Source organism: Polyodon spathula, chromosome 20 (assembly GCF_017654505.1).
Source record: "Polyodon spathula isolate WHYD16114869_AA chromosome 20, ASM1765450v1, whole genome shotgun sequence".
NCBI classification, from domain to species: Eukaryota; Metazoa; Chordata; class Actinopteri; order Acipenseriformes; family Polyodontidae; genus Polyodon; species Polyodon spathula.
Genome location: NC_054553.1, coordinates 19,145,079 through 19,162,551, shown reverse-complemented (window position 1 = coordinate 19,162,551; position 17,473 = coordinate 19,145,079). Strand labels below are relative to the sequence as shown.

The 17,473-nt window shown below is 39.4% G+C and overlaps 1 protein-coding gene across 6 annotated transcripts in view; it reads left to right on the top strand.

The window, feature by feature from the left end:
- The window catches only part of cacna1g (calcium channel, voltage-dependent, T type, alpha 1G subunit), a 188,466-nt gene that overhangs the window by 8,706 nt on the left and 162,287 nt on the right, over positions 1-17,473 (top strand). For all 6 annotated transcript variants that reach the window (XM_041220423.1, XM_041220421.1, XM_041220425.1 and 3 more), the window contains exons 2-3: positions 483-616; positions 11,608-11,705. In XM_041220423.1, the coding sequence (XP_041076357.1) occupies positions 483-616; positions 11,608-11,705 (232 nt within the window). The remainder of the gene's footprint in view (positions 1-482; positions 617-11,607; positions 11,706-17,473) is intronic.

Genomic DNA, 17,473 nt, shown 5'->3' with positions numbered 1-17,473 from the left:
TCATTAAAATCGCTTGCATACTTTTTAAAAGGAGATTTTCTATTCAGGAATACCAAGATATTTAATGAGAAAGTAGTCTGATGGAAGTTACCCAGCAACAAACTCCCCATCCCCAGATGCACTGCTTAACAGTTTGCATAATTTGGATACATGGTGATCTACTTTTCCATGATAATTATGATGCTGTCTGGGATGGGGGTGGCTGTCTGTGCCTACATGCTACAGATATGTTATAGTTTACATTATGCCATACATCTGGGAAAACTGCTTTTACAATTGTGATAAAACTTGTTATTAATGTTCTCAGATTGGGGGGATATATGGAGATATCTTGTCTGTCATACTGATGGATCAGATTCAGAATGTACAGCAGTGGCAGGGTCTGGGTGTTACTGACAGACTTGCTTTGTGTTTGCTGTTGTTATAGCGGGAAATAGCTTTGACTTGTCTTGTGTTTTTTTGTCTTGTTTTGTTTCTAACAGAAATTTGATGACTTCATCTTTGCTTTCTTTGCTGTTGAAATGGTGATCAAAATGGTGGCCCTTGGAATTTTTGGGAAAAAGTGTTACCTTGGCGACACATGGAATCGTCTGGACTTCTTCATCGTTGTGGCAGGGTGAGTGAGAGGCTCCATTTACTGCATAATACAAAGAGATTATAAAGACCAGACAGCACTGGAGGAGAGGGGGTGGAACAGATACAGACAATGTGGCAATTTAAAGAGTCCAGTGCCGCATAAAAGGCTCCACTCTGGCCCATAGGGGCCGCAGTTCAGTGTGATTTCCATTTGCTTCAATTCTTGACAGAATGCTGTAAACAGCTCATCAGAGTATATCTTAAAACTGCAGCAGCTCGGGTCTTGTTGGCATAATCAAGACATACATGGCGTATTCCCTGTTCCAGGGTCAGTGCTGGACTGAGAAAAGTTTCTTCAGAGCACCTCAATCCTGATGAACACCCCCTGTCTGCCATTCAGTCCTGAGCCTTTCTCAAGCAGAGACTGACAATACAGCTGAATGGCATTTTGTTTGTTTTACGATGCCCACTGTCTGGGGGCTATGTTGAGATCCAGCTCCTTCACCTTGAGACCTGGGCAACCAGATTGGAACCAAGGCCTCCAGAGGTGAATGGCAGATGAGACATACACACAGACACACACTGACACACAGACACAGACACACACACTGACATACAAACACAGATGCACAGACACACACATTGACACACAGACAGACACACACACTGACACACAGACACAGACGCACAGACACACACACTGACACACAGACAGACACACACACTGACACACAGACACAGACGCGCGCAGACACACACACTGACACACAGACACACACTCACTCTCACACTCAAACTGACCTGCACTCACACTCCGTACAAGTTGCAGGAAGATTGTATTGTGCTTCTCCTCATCGTCAGACTGCAGACACCTGCTTTGTATTAGGTCCCCCTCCTACTCTCAGGAATATAGAGGCTTTGACAGGTACTCCGAAATAGAAGCCTTTTCTGGCACGGGACAAACACATGTGTGTTATTTTGGCACAAAAACAGGTCAAACCTTTGACTTGTTAAACTGTGGAGATGGAATTTATTTTAAAAAAAAGAAAGGATTCACTTACAGAATACCAGGGCTTCTCAATGTTAAACTATGTTTCTTATTTAAGTAGCAAATAAAACATTTTTTTCCATCAAGAAATACCTGAGTCTTTAAAAGAGAGCATGGTGTGACACACAGCTTATATTAGTTAACACACAGCCTAGATTAGTTAACACACAGCTTAACACATAGCCTACAAATCATTCATGTTATTTTTTTTCCTATTTACAGTTTGGTTTTTCATTACATCCATGAAATGTATTATTTAAAGTCTGAGCACTAACCGCCCTGTATAAACACAAGACATAACTCCAAACCGTCAATCACAATGTGTTCTGTGTTATCATATAAACTGTGTGTTTTGGAGAGAATTATGTTCTCTAGCTTAATTGGAAATGCGGGTCACATGAAAGAGGGGTTTACATTGCCCCAGGAATATACATCTCAGGGAACACACACTTAATAAATCAAATAACATTGGCAAAGAAGTCATACATTTCAACATAACCCTTATGGAAGTTTCCCATAGTAAAAGCATAGCAAAATGTAGTAAAGTACAGTGAAATTATGGTAAAGAATAGTGAAGCCCGAAGAAGTATGTTAAAGCATATTTATAAACATGGCAAACTGTAGTAAACTATGCTAAAAACATTGTATAACCTTGGGAAAAACTCACTGTGGTAAACTTTCATACAGGGTGAACCCATGTATTAGACTATATAGTTAAATATATTCCAATATATCTTTAGGGTCATTCAAAATGTGGAACCTTAGGCCTTAAGCATGCAGATTGTGTCCCTCTGTCTGCCTGTCTTGTTGATAAACACAATAAGTGCCTAAAATCTTTTCCATAGAGTTAACGCAGAGCCCTAGCCTTGTGGCTATATGTGGGTATATTGGAAAAATTCTTGTACATTCTAGACTGATGTAGTGTAAAAATATGAGGACTGTGAGAATATGTATGTGTGTTTTCCATGAGCGTGTTTGCAGTTTGTTTTCGAAAGTAGCTCTTATCGTCATGGAGTTTGATTGACCACAGAGACAGCTGGCCAGACTGGGAACCCCTGCTTCATGATTTTGATGCCGTGAGGCCGGCGGCTCATATAAGCACAGTGCTGTGAGAAAAGCAGCCGCCCACCCTCCTGTTACAGAGCTGTCAGCTCTCATGTCCTTGGCGGGCCTGTGCGTGAGTGTCAGTGGAGCTGCGTGTGCGAGGTTATGCATATGCTCTGCCGCCAGGCTCCCTGTGCCGTGACTGCGGACCGTTTGTTTTTTCTCTCCTTTGTTTTTTCCTTCTTCTTTCCCGGATTTCACTACTGTTTTGCGTGGCTCCGGACTCCCTCACATCTGGCTTCCATTAGGCTCAATCAGTGCTGACAGGCCCTCCACAACAGACTGCAGAAACACTAAACCGGAACAGCACCAGCCTCGGGACTGCCATTAACTCTTTACACCCTCTCCACTCCACTAAACCAGAACAGCACCAGCCTCAGGACCGCCCTTAACTCTTTACACCCTCTCCACTCCACTAAACCAGAACAGCACCAGCCTCAGGACCTCCCTTAACTCTTTACACCCTCTCCACTCCACTAAACCAGAACAGCACCAGCCTCGGGACTGCCCTTAACTCTTTACACCCTCTCCACTCCACTAAACTAGAACAGCACCAGCCTCCGGACCTCCCTTAACTCTTTACACCCTCTCCACTCCACTAAACCAGAACAGCACCAGCCTCAGGACCTCCCTTAACTCTTTACACCCTCTCCGCTCCACTAAACCAGAACAGCACCAGCCTCAGGACCTCCCTTAACTCTTTACACCCTCTCCGCTCCACTAAACCAGAACAGCACCAGCCTCAGGACCGCCCTTAACTCTTTACACCCTCTCCGCTCCACTAAACCAGAAAAGCACCAGCCTCAGGACCTCCCTTAACTCTTTACACCCTCTCCGCTCCACTAAACCAGAACAGCACCAGCCTCAGGACCGCCCTTAACTCTTTACACCCTCTCCACTCCACTAAACCAGAACAGCACCAGCCTCAGGACCGCCCTTAACTCTTTACACCCTCTCCACTCCACTAAACCAGAACAGCACCAGCCTCAGGACCTCCCTTAACTCTTTACACCCTCTCCGCTCCACTAAACCAGAACAGCACCAGCCTCAGGACCTCCCTTAACTCTTTACACCCTCTCCACTCCACTAAACCAGAAAAGCACCAACCTCAATACCTCCCTTAACTCTTTACACCCTCCAGGACCTGCACACTCATTTTGTAGTCTTCCAATGGTTCTTCTGTGTACGTAGTTTACCATGGTTTGTCATCCTTTTAATATGCTTTAACATACCTCTCTGGGCTTTACTCTGCTTAAATATACTTTACCATGCTTTCACTATGATTTATTTCACACCATGCTTCAACTGTGGTATCTTATTGGAAGGGATACAGGATTTATTTGTTGATTCTCAGTCAGGTTTCTGATTTTCTGGGTTATGCGAAAGTGATGAGGCAAAAATGCTGGAAATCAGGCATCCATTGAAATAGCGAAGCTATTGAGGTCTTTTACTAAACAAAAGTAAATAAAAAAATTGTTTAAACTAATAATGACAATATACAGTCAACCTGCTGAAGCTCTTCTTAACCCTATAAGAGTGATCCTGCAGGCTAGTTCAGGCTTTCAAATACACCTGCATCACTTGAATCATAAGTTCGACCACAATCAACGCCCACAGTTTTCTCAATTTCAGGCATATTCTCACATGGAAATTAAGTATTTAAATCAAGGCTCAAAAGTAACCCTTTCCTGAAAACATTTATAAAATAATATTTTTTAACACATTTAGATATGAAAATACAGATAATACTGTTATTGGTGTAACTGAATAAATCTGCACATTTATACTGTAGAATATGGAAGTGAATGAAAACAAAATAAATAAGCTTTATACAAAAAAATAAATCACACAAATTAACATTGTTTACATGTGAGGGTTTTTCACCCTGTCACACTGGGTTCATAATGTGAAAGGACATCTAATCTGGTGTTTCCCAAGACTTAGAACTTCTTAAGTTAAAACTGTTGTATCACTGCCAGTTTAAGCACCGAGTTAGCGGGGCAAAGGGGCATTTGTCCTTCCAATATTTATTTTGAGGGGCATCCCCCCCCCCCCCCCCCCCCCCCCCCCCCCCCAAAAAAAAAAAGTAAAGCCTATGTACGTGGAGTACATGCTACTGCACTCATAGTTGTATAAACACAACGACACCATCAACTCGTACAAAGGCATGCAACAGATTGGGTAGCGCAATCATGTGATTATTTCAAATGAAAAACGTTACCCTGTGAAGAGCCATATGCAGGGAGTAGGTTACAGCAGAGCTTTAAAAACATTTTTTTTTTTTTTTTTTTTTTTTTTTTTTTTTTTTTTTTTTTTTTTAAGTCAGGTTTCCTTCATTAAGTTATTAATTTTCGTTTTATTGAAATGTTATCCAGAAGATATGGATAAGTGGATAACCCGTGAACCTCAGTGAAAAACGAATGAACCAGGCCAGTCTCTTCCATGCACTAGCGCTAATGTTTCTGAAACGTTAGAGGATTCAAAAGCAAGTTCTGAAAATGCTGCCTCAGAGGTTTTAATGCACCCACATAAATGCTACTGTTGGAAAAAGACATTTTTGGGAGGAAACATACTGGCTCATCTTTGATGAAGGGAAAAATAATGTTTTTTGTCAGTTCTTTGTGTGAGAAGCAGAATATGTTTACATTTTAAATGAAGAACAAGCTTCATCTCAGTAGGGTTTGATAAACAGAGAAAGGCAACTGAGCGATTTCAAAATCATGATAAAAAAGTGCTACAGGGAAGCAACATCAAAAATGAGCAGCAGTTGTGATGCATAGTTCACCCCCAAGTCTCTTTAAGTTGCTTTGGATAAATGTGTCTAAATGACTAAAATAATAAATAATAATTTACATTTAAGTTGCTTACCTTTTTGACAGCGTAGCTGTAAGGAATGCTGTGAATTATTACTTTTTGAAGTTGGCCTTTTTAATTTTGGTATGTTATATTAATTTAGTATTTACGGTACACCAGGGGCAAAGAAAGTTCTTGACAAGTCAACGCCTGTGGCTGTAGCTCAAATGATGGTTTTAAAGAGCAACTCAGTGTGGGTATTGTTGTTGTTTAGAATCACTTTGTATATGATTTTCTGTGTCAGTTATCCTGGTTACTTTTAAAATCTCACAAGTTAAAAGCTCCTCTGTGGTCTCTATAGGGCTCTCAAACTTGTCTTCTCCAAGTTCAGCTGGAATACCAGAGTGTAACCTAGGCTGTCTCCATGGAACACTCTGCCCCCAGTGGATATAAGAAGTACCACATTTGTTCTATGTAGTATTTCTTACTGATGTAATTTGTGTCCACTGTGGGCAGAGTGTGAGAGGCCTTTTGGGTCTACACGGGTACTTTACATTTTTTATATGGCATCACATTGTGATGACTGAAACTGAAAATGATATACAAAGTGAATCTAAACAGGAATAATAATGCACTGTCACATTTCAGAGCCACACCAAGTTGCTCTTTATGTATTTTATGTGTATTTGAAGTATTTCTACATTCCTTGACATGATTTAGGCCTCGGTGCTTAGGGCTATTTTTCAAATTATGTTTTCGTAGGATTTGTTTTTATCTGTTTGCTGAAGTCAACATTATCTACCTTAAGGGATAGGAAGAGTCTTACAGGCTCATCTGAAGCGATCATGAAGCCATTATGAATGGTGAAAATAAAAGCAGATTCTTAGCAAAAAGACAATGGAAACAAATAAATACACTCAACTCTCGCTAATCCAAACCATTTGGGCCCAGACCCTGTCTAGTCTTTGTTTTATGTTTTGTATACATATCCATCACAAATACGGAGTAACACTTTGAAATAAAAACACAGACACAGCTGGAAGTGTTTTCCACTTGAAGTGTGGTTTCTGCAGCTGCTGTCAGCCAGCATTTCATTTGGACAGCATAAATCGGTTTATGGGTCAGTTCGGACTAGCGGGTTTGTCACATGTTTACACACTTCATAGAACAATGACTAATGTTGCATTTATTTTAATGAATAGGTTCCAAGAGTTATCGAAGTGTAAATGTTTCTGAGTGATGTTGTTGTTTTTAGTGATGTGAAATTGCTGGTGTATGTTGCTAGTAGTCTTCCCAGGACACTCTTGTAAACAAGGCCCCGTCTCAATAGGTTTATTCCTGGTTAAAGAATGAATCGATGATCATTCTCATTCTTCTCATTCCCAGCATTGCGTACCTGCCGTGATTGTGTGCAGTTCTGCTCTCCTCCACTGAAGACGTGCTTGCTGTTGTTAAGTTACTGTCTTACTGCTGCTTGACTGTTCACCTCCCAAGCACATGTTTGTTTGTACCTAATGAAAGTTCTACTCCCCCTTTATATGTACATCCTAACTGTTCATAGTTTAGCTTTGTGTAAAAGAAAACAGAAATGCAAATACTATAGAAGAGCTTCTGGTGGTCAGCATACAATATTTATACAATGGATACATAACTGTATGATTTTGGTAGACTCATTGCATTGTAGCTGCCATTGTTCCACCCAACAGAACCATATGTAGAGCCACTGTCTGCATTGCCATTGAAAATCATCTGATTAGGGTATGGTTAGTATACTGTGGTACCAGTCTACAAATCACAACATCATTATAGCTGATCTTGTACTATCATTGCTCCCTACAGCATAGTACAATACCATTGCATTGCCCTTGTAAGATCACTGTCTTCATTGTCATTAAAGATTATTTGGGTAGGGTATGGTTAACATACTGTGGTACCATTCTACCAATGTCAGCACCATTATAGCTGGCCTTGTACTATCATGGTACCATTGTACCATTGCATTGCCATTCAGTCTGGATTGTTATTAAAGATCACTCACTTGACTCAATACTCGGTTCTTTGGGAATGTTAACCCCTGCGTTCCCTCTCATTGAATTGGCGAGAGCTGCTGGTTCCCAGCTCTCAGTGTTCTGTGTATTGAATTTCCCTGAGATGCCAATACTTGCCGCTTTCCCACATTAAGTGAGATGAACGACTGTATCTGTCGGATCCCTGTAGTGAGCTCTTTCTATTGAGCTGAAATCCTAGCTGTGAAGATGCTCCTTGTTGTGTGGTTAGCTTTGCAGAGTGTAGGTGTAGAAGTCTTGTTTACAGTCCTGGGATTTTAAATGGATGGATGGAAATGATGGAAAGCATAAGACATAAGCCCATTTAATCACTAAAGAAACCCAGCCTTACTCACTATTAAAAATCTATTACAGAAGCAAAATATAAGCATCAACATTATGCAATGGCAATGTGGGGTACAGCTTAGATAAAGCAATGCTGTATTTTTAGATCCCGCTGCATTAGGTAGAGTTAATTACCACTAAATGTACATTTATATAATCTCATTCTGAACTGTTCAGATCTTACAGTTTGCAGAGTGCCAGATAGTCAGTCTGGGGGCCGCATATGCCTGCTATTAACACTAATTGCTGAGGCCATATTACAAAATTATAACGCTTACCGAATTGAAAGACGTGACGAATGCATAGGCTTAAAGACTTGTAACTGGGCTTTCTCCTTGAGAAAACAGACAGAAGACCTTAGAGCTTAACCAGCAGGCTGGCAGTAATGCAGCTCCTTTTTCTGATTTATTAGTTACTGTATACTTAAAGCAGTGCTGAGCAGGGCTTTACAAGCCATTACTTACAGTGGGTAAGAGTGGGTCTATCACAAGAAGTGATGAGGTTCCAGAAAACTGGATGTGCCGAATTAAAATACAAAAACAGGACAAATTTATCTGAATATTATACATATTTATCTGAACAATAAGGGGATCAGTGATAATGTTGCTAGTACCAGTACAGGATACAGAAAATGGATTTCAAAGCAATGGTTAGCACTCCTTTATAGCTGTTGCTAGTGCTAATAGGAGGTAAGAAATTGGATTTAAACCCTTGGGGTGTGGGGGTGACAATGTTGCTGGTGCTTTTTAGGATTAGATTTGAAGCCCTTTCCAGTCCCAGTATGCTGCTGTCTTGTCTCTTCTCTGTGTGCTGTGTGACATGCTGTAGTTCTCTTTTTTCTTTTTCAAACCATAGTTTTTTTCTTATAAATTTCAGTCTGCCCCAAGGGCTCTGAGGTAGGGATTATTGCTGTGGCTGATAGTTGAGCAATGGGAAAGGGTATGTGTGCAGTGCTGAAGGCTGTTGCTGTAGATTGCTTGAGGGGCATAAATAATAAATGCTACTCTCTCCCTTATCACGAGCTGTCAATTCTGTGATCGCTTCTAAACCTGGCCGATATAGTGCTCTGTATGATTTTGTGGTTGATTGTTTGGAATGCTGGAGACTGACGTGGTGGTTATGAAGTCAGTTTGCAATTCTAAAATGCAGAATAATGACATCTGGAAACCAGAGAAGGTGTTGTGTTTGACACCAACAAGCATGCTATTGTACTGGCAGCATTTTTAAACCAAGGCTTTAAAAATACACTTGTCAGATCAGTTTGTTTTCAAACTTTATAGAAATATTGGTGAATCCCATCTATCCTGCTAAAGCATTGCAGATCTACTGTCTGTTCAGCAGGTATTCGGATCCCACCTGACACCACTTAAGTCCAATTTTCAGCAAAGAGAGTTCCATGTTACCAGTGGGGTCCTAATATCTGTTGCACAGGGGGGGATTTCCAGAGTGATAGGGTTGGGGTTAGGGTCTCCAGAGAGGTGGTGGTGGTAGGGTTAGGATCTTCAGAATGGTAGGGTTAGGGTTAGGGTTAGGATCAGTATTTCTAGAGTGATGGTGGTAGGGTCAAGCATTAGGGCTAGAGTTAGGGTTAGGGTTAGGGTTAGGGTTAGGATCAGGATCTCCAGAGTGGTGGTGGTAGGGGTTCGCCAAATCGCAATCCTGATCTTATCCCAAGGGTCCCAATTAGGATTCCTAATCTCTAGAGATCTCACCCACCACCATCCTACATCCCAATCTTAAGCCAAATCCCAATCCTAGACGATCCACACTATCACCATCTCAGGTTAGGGTTAGGGTTAGGTGTAGGGTTAGGGTTAGGATCTCCAGAGTTGTGGTTGTGGTAGGGCTCGGTTTAGGGTTAGGATCTGCAGTGTGATAGTGGTAGAGTTAAGGTTAGGGTTAGGTTTAGGGTTAGGATCGACCAGATATTCCGTTGACAATGTTCACTGCATTGAGAGCACTTTATAATTCAGCAGCAAGTAATGTGTAGACACTTCACAAAGTCTTGAAATGTAACAGAAAAAAATGTATGATTATGTTATTATCCATATGAGAAAATGAAAGCCATGTGATCAGTAATTAATTTATCACTGAATCATTGCATCTCTGCACCTAGCTCAAAGTGAAAACAGAGTCTGGAAAACAAAAAATAAGCATGAAAAAGGTGACTGATGCAAGAAAGAGACACCGTTCCCACAGGAATGCAACATTCTGGCTGGGACACAACAGAACACATCCTAATGGATGACCACCCTTCAGATTGGAATGGTTTTGAATAATTTAATGAACTCACTATCTTTAATGAAAACACCACAGGGGGAAACGTCCGGGTCACTCATTAATATAATGGGTTATTTTTATCCACAGCACACAGTTTCATTCACATCCAGTAGGACTGCTCTTCTTGCACTGGGCTCATGAATAGATCTCCTACACCTGTCTGTTCTTCGGTGTGTTTTATATTAATGCAGATATGCAGAACTTTTTTTCTTTCTATACAATAGTATAGATTAAAGGTTGAAACTTCCTGGTTATTAATCATTTCCTTTCTGTAGAGCAGTCTTACTCCAGTGGTCTAACAGCAATCAGATTGTGTAACCTATAGCTCAGGAAGTGATTAAGGTATCGGGAAGCAAGAGTTAAAACTGTGTAAGCACTATCCAGACCTGGGATCAATTATAGTTAGAATTACAATTCCAATCACAGCAGAATTGTTTGCTGAAATTGCAATTACAACTACAATGCTACTTTGTTCAATTACAATTACTCTGCAGTAATTACAAATATAATTGCAATTACACTAAAAAGCAACTTGAAAAACTACACACATTAATGATACATAAAAAAAATAATTGAACTGTGTATGGTATCATTACAATTACAAGTACGCAGTTGTGTCATAGTTCAAATGCAATTTTAATTACATTGGACTTGGGATTAACTGTGAATTGTACGGTGACGACTGTAATTGACCCCCAGTCTGGTACTATTAGAAATGCTTGTCAGCTTGACGTTGTGGATTTTCAATTGAGTGTTTGGAAGTTAAGAATAGAAATCAAATGTATCAGTCATACAACTGATTTGAAGCTCACTTAAAATAAGAAAATAAAGGTGCAGAAGAGAATTGAAATACAGGATTTAATGAAAATCCATTTGGAGACATTGGAACAAGTGAAGACGCTACATATTTTATATGTGTATAAATATGAATATACACTACTATAGGAACCACTAGAGAACTATAAACCAGGTACAAAATCATGTTTTGTACTGTATGCTCTAAAGTTTCATGAAACATATTTACAACCTACTGTATGATCTGCAAGTATCAGAATAGGGCTTTGGGTATTTGGGTTTTTGAGGTATTCTTTTTTTTTGCTGAAATGAAGAGAAAAGAAATGAAATGAAGAGACACCGATGAAGACTTCTAGTTGAAACCTTTCTTTGATAACATTTTTTATCCATTATGCATTGTAAAGCACAGTGAGGTACTGTATGGTAAGCATATGAAACAAAAAAAAAAAACTATGGTAAATGCATAGTATAACCATGGGAAAAGCATACTTAAAAACGACCATGCACATTTAGCCTGGTAAGTTTTTATGAAGGGTGTTTTATAGTTATTTTTGAGAGCTACAGTAGAAGTGCTTATTTTGCTTTGTTTTTCACCAGTGATTGCACACTCTTCTCTTCCAGGATGCTGGAGTACTCCCTGAACCTGCAGAACGTCAGCTTCTCAGCGGTGCGCACAGTCAGAGTCCTCCGACCCCTGAGAGCCATCAATCGGGTTCCCAGTAAGTCTTGCCTGTGATGCTACTCTGTGACCTGATTACTGGAGCCAGGGAGGGTAGCAGTGTGGATGAAGTGAGGAAGCTGTTGTGATTAATAACCCGCACTGTGAATATTGATGAACACATTGAAATATTCCGTCTTGAAGAATCTCTTAGTAATTGGGTCAAGCCTGACAGTGAATCAGCCAGGTCCTCTAGACTGCTCTGTATCACTACACTAAAACACAGTATAAAAGTTCTCAGTATAAAAGTTATTCAATTAAAGCTAACAAAATAATCCCATCATCTTTACTATTCACAACATAGGTCTTAAGTGTGCAGCTATGAAAGAAAGCTGGCACTACATTGGTTTAAAGAAATATTTCAGTTTCCATGCCAGTCTGTTACACTTCCTATATCAACTCACCTCAGCAGTCTTCAGGGTTACGGCATGCTACTGGCTGACAACGTGTCAGTCAGTAGAAGAAGCAGCTGGTTGGTTTATGACAACAAACTATTGAAGGACTGGAGACAATTTCACCCTTATGGCTTGCAAATAGATATTTCTTTAACTATAGTACCAGATACCATGGTCTTAAAAAAATATGTTTACTAAAACATGTGGCTCTTTGAAAACTGAACATCTGAGAGAAATGGGCATGCACAATATAGTAAAGATTTCAAGTCTTATTATCTACATTTTTTCTAATATTTCATGTGCTACCTGTTTAATATCCTACTCAACATAATATTATAAGTGCTTTCCCACTGGATCAGCAGCTACACATATAAAGTCGCTGAAAGTGTAGATTTTTCACTTATATATAAAGCATTCTAAACGTTTACATGTTCTTGAGAAACACAGTAGATGTGTTAATATGAAATTTTTATTTTTATGACTTATAAAATGTTCAGTGTAGGGGTGTACAGAAACTTGTTGCCAGTTCTCGTTATTGTCTTTAAGAAGTATTTATCAGAAGGTCTTGAATAACGTTCAATAATGTGTTGATTGCAAAACTAGAACAGCTGTCCTGCCCTCACCTTTATAACTGAGTACCAATCAATGACAAATAACTTCAGAGATTTGCTCCAAACTATTTTCAAAAGCTCTTTTTAACTTGGAGTAATCCCTCGCTTCACTGGTGCCTTTTGCTCCTGTGCACCTCATTATCTCAGTGCATGTTGCAGAGGTCCAATTCGCCATCCGAAAAGAAGCGCAAAAGAGCCAATTTATCTCCATTATTTTACCTACTTTATGGTGGTGTGAAATGAAGAGCCAGCTACAGATTATCAATGTAAATCAGTTTGGATTGTCCACAATGGCTTTCTAGTCAAGTGAGAAATAACAAACCACACTTTTTAAATGCATGAATTTAATTTCCCAGTTTCCAAAATTAGCTACTACAGGATGTTAGAGGAAAGCTGGGATGTTTTGTTAAAACATGGAAACCTCTCAAAGATTATAAAAAAATAGATTGTACGTAGCTTACACTTTTAATTTATTCCAGTACCTTTTAATATGATGGTTAATTATAATGGATTTTAAACCCTTTGTATGGTCCCATACATGCTACCTTAACATATTGGTCGATCTTTTCAAAAAGCTGAATTACCTTTACTTTAAGTGATTTTCCTTTTCAATGTATTTTTTTGGCTTTCAGCCTGTTTTCATTAATATTGCTGTTTGCTCCTGTTTAGCAGAGCAAAGAGAATTAAAAGGGTGTGCCCTTTATTACCATAGGGATGAATACCTGAGTATTTGATTGTGTGCAAAACCAGGCAGGGATACATTAAAATAGTAAAGTTCTGCTCTAGAGCAAGTGAGAAGCACATTAACATATAAAAAATGGAGCAGAGCAAAACCTTTGAAAGTCAGCCTGCGAGTGCCTTAAAAGCTGATTGGATGAATATTGTTTTTTTTATTTTTTTTTTAAAGACACAGAAAGTGTTTCACAATCAAGCTGGGACAGGGATTATTTCATCACATTCCTTGCGCTCCATTTTAATTGACAATTTACAGATTCTTAATTCTCATTCAGTCTGGTTTTTAATATTCTTTTTGGTGGTCATGCCACTCTAATCAATCGCTTTTAATTACCCCATTTATATGGAAACAATATGGAAATACTATGAGTTATTAAATTCTGGTTTATTCAGCAGGGACCTGACAGGGCTGTTTGGGACTGGGAGATGTGCATTTTCATGAATATAAATTGCTGTCTCCCATTTAATAAAATATTCTTAAAGCTGGAAAAAAACTAGAGATTTAATCTAAGACCTCAGGGCTTAACGCAGTGCAAACCGCTGCTCTCAGATTCATCTTCTTATCTCTATTGGCACTAGCAGCCGCTCCTTTGCTTCTAAAAGTCTTTGCTTTCTATAGTTTAATTCAGGATATGCAGATATTTCAAAAACTGCACTACACATTTTAAAGTTGCTGCCACTTCCTGTGTTGTAGGTCAGTTTACCCCAAGTCTAACTGCAATCATGTTGTAGGACTTACAGCAGTGATTAATATATTTTGAAGCTCCCCTGTGGGCTCAATAAAGATCTCAAAATCATGTCTGACCACCACCCGGTACTCCAAAGTGCAACCCTTAGCCTGTGCCCCTGCAACACCCTGACCCAAGTGCATGTAAGAAATAGCACATTTGATCCATGTGGTATTTACTCATTTATGTTGTATTCATAACTACAAAACACTCAATAGTACTAAATTTAGAATACAAAATTCAAAGTCTTCAAAACATGAATTTATTAGTTTATTTTAGAATTTTGTAAAGTATTTCTTTCATCAATTAAAGGCAGGGTGTTGCATGGGGACAAGGTAATGGTAACACTCTGGTGTACCTGCAGTACTTAGAGGTTAGCCAGTATTCTAAGAGCTCTGATGAGGCCACAGTGGTTGCTTAAACTTCTTGGGACGTGGTGCTTAAACAAAGATACAAAGTGAATCTAAACAACATAAACAAGAATAGAGTAGGATGATCTCCAGGCTGCTATATTCCAATCCCTTATCCACACAAAGTTTTCTACTCAAACATCTGGACACACAGGTGTGTTAAAGTAGGTTAGAAGAGCCTCCAGCAGGGATGTTGTTAACAAAACATAAATCACGGTACACTACAACAAAGGAGTCTATTTGCATAATTCTGTCACAGTCCGGCCTAATGTTTTCATTACCAATTAATCTTCACAGATTATATTTCTAATAATGAAATCAATTTGGAGGCTTTGGAAAGGTACAATTAATATCAGAACCTACCTCGTTTCAATTACCAGCGGGACTCTGGGCCAACAGTCCATTGACTCCCCTCAGGATTTACCTGTTCTTTACAATTAACATGTGCATCACCAGGAACAAAGAAAAGACAGATTTTTCACTCCAGCCTCCTTGATTTAATTGCGACCATAATTGGGGAATTAATTTCAGAATAATTTCAGTGTTGCACACCTACTGTGAAAAAATGACAGTATTGTTCCTGGTTAATCAAGACATATGACACCGAAGAACAGCAGCATCACTCTAAATCAGGAACTCAGAGTGACAGCAATTATTCTATCATTATGCCAGTAACTTTATCTTGCATTCTGAAAGTGTGTCAGAAGTGGTTAAAGTGCAGAGCAATTGATTGTCTTTTCTGAAAGCGCTGCCAACCTTCTTTCATAAAATTCCACTGTAAATGTTTTCCACCATGCTTTTCCATGGTTACAATGGTTTTGTATGATTTACATACCTCTCTGTGCTTTACAATGCCTGCCCATGCGTTACCATGTTTTACTGTGATTTATTACACTTTACAATGCTTTTACAGTGGTATATTTTTGTAAATGTTGTTCACATATGAATTGGTGTAGCTGTATTGGAAATGTGGAGAGGCAGTTAAAAAGAATGGTATTTACATAGCTAAGCGTTGTTAGACCCTATTTATTATATGGTGTTGCAAAACATATCCCATGTCATGTCTTCAAACTTACAGTAGCACAGAGAATAAAGAAGCACCTGCCAACCGAGTGCCCGTATCCGCCTACTGCCAAAGTGTGTCAGGCCTCCTGCTGTCCCATTGTTTCAAACTTGCAACAGGAAAATCCGTCTTTTATATATTAAAGAATGTCAGGAAACTGTTTGCATGAAAATGAAAAAATGTAGTGAAACATGAAATGTGTGCATTACATATTGCAGCTATTTCTATTTTTATCCCTTCATACTGGCTTTGAAACATCATCCTCAAAAGACCGCTAACGCACGGGAACATTCTACTGCCTGCAAAGCACTGCTAGTCACTCCTACACACTGAGAACATGGAATTGAAAGTCAGAGTTCGGGGGTAATGAACGAATCAGGGAATACATGAAAGAGGTGATGACAGAAAGAGGTGTCAAAAGATAGACGAGGCAAAGGGAAGAGGAACTATACATACCGGCAGAGTGGAACTGATACAAAATCATTTAACACTCAAGGAAAAGAAAACAGTGTATCATTTCAATTTACATATGCTTTAACTATTCTTAACGGTGCAGAAACTACCATCTGAAAAGCCATGTCCCTGCTTGACATGGCTTCAGCACCCTTTTCATCATTGTTTAGTTTTTCTTATATAATCATATCTAAAGTTACACAAACTGCAAATAAAACACTTTTAATTTCACTCCCTAGAACAACAAAGAAACAGAGTTAATTGTATCAGGAGTTTATCAGTAACCCTACAAAATAAAAAAAACTCAGGGGGGTGCATACATGCCTGACAGCCATTCTCTCGTGTGTAAAGATGGTCACGTGCCCTGTAAATGTAACATCTTGTGTTCAGTGGTTTCCTGGTACGAATCTGATCATTTCAGCTTCAGCAGATAAAGCTGACGTTACATATACAACATAAGCATGTAGAAGCAATTACAAGAAGCGGGGATTCACTGTCTGATCCCTGACTTTGTACTTCAAACTGGCTCGCAGAGAAAGGGTATCTTTGTAGTGTTGACGCAATTTGAGGCAATTTAGTGACATCTTTGTAAAAAAATTCATATTATGTATTTCTGCTTTAAAACAAGTTTCACAAGATATGGGAAGAACAAATAATGACTGACTATGAAAACTCTTTCAATGACTACGTAGATCTCATAAGAACAGTTTTGAAGAAACTCATGATATAGCAAACATTTCATTTCACATATTAGCTTCCGTTCTAGGTTAAAGGGCACATCAGCACTACATCAAAAACTAATCCCACCTTGCTCTTCCAAATGTATTTGGTCATTGTATAATAATCCGTATGCACTGTAACGGAGCAGGGAGGGAGTTAAAATCATGCATGTTTAATTTTGAATTGTTAAATTTTCACCTGCGCCTGGCAGGTATTGTAAATTGAAGCCAGGTGCAGGGTTTAAAAAATCAGCAGCCAGATTAGTCGGACCTGCTGTGTGAAGAGCCTGACTCTGTGTGATCACTCGTATCAACGTAAAAAGGTACTGTGTGTTCTTTTTACCGTTCATGTATATAAAACTGTGTGTTTTCAGCTGGTAAACAGCTTAGCTGACCAATGTGTTAGACAGGTTCCTGATGTGTTGTCAACGCTCCAAGTTGGAGCGCTTAAAACTCCATTCCTGTGTCCTGGGTCTACTTTTAAAGGGGCAACTAACTGCGAAGAGGAAGCGCCAGTTCACAGCGCCCAAACATCTGCATAATGCCACACTGCTATGTCCAAAATCACTGTTCTTGAGCATCTCTTCTGAGCCAACTTCCGCATGTACCCTCACATGTACTCTGAAACTTACCGGTGCATGCTCAATGAAGCGTT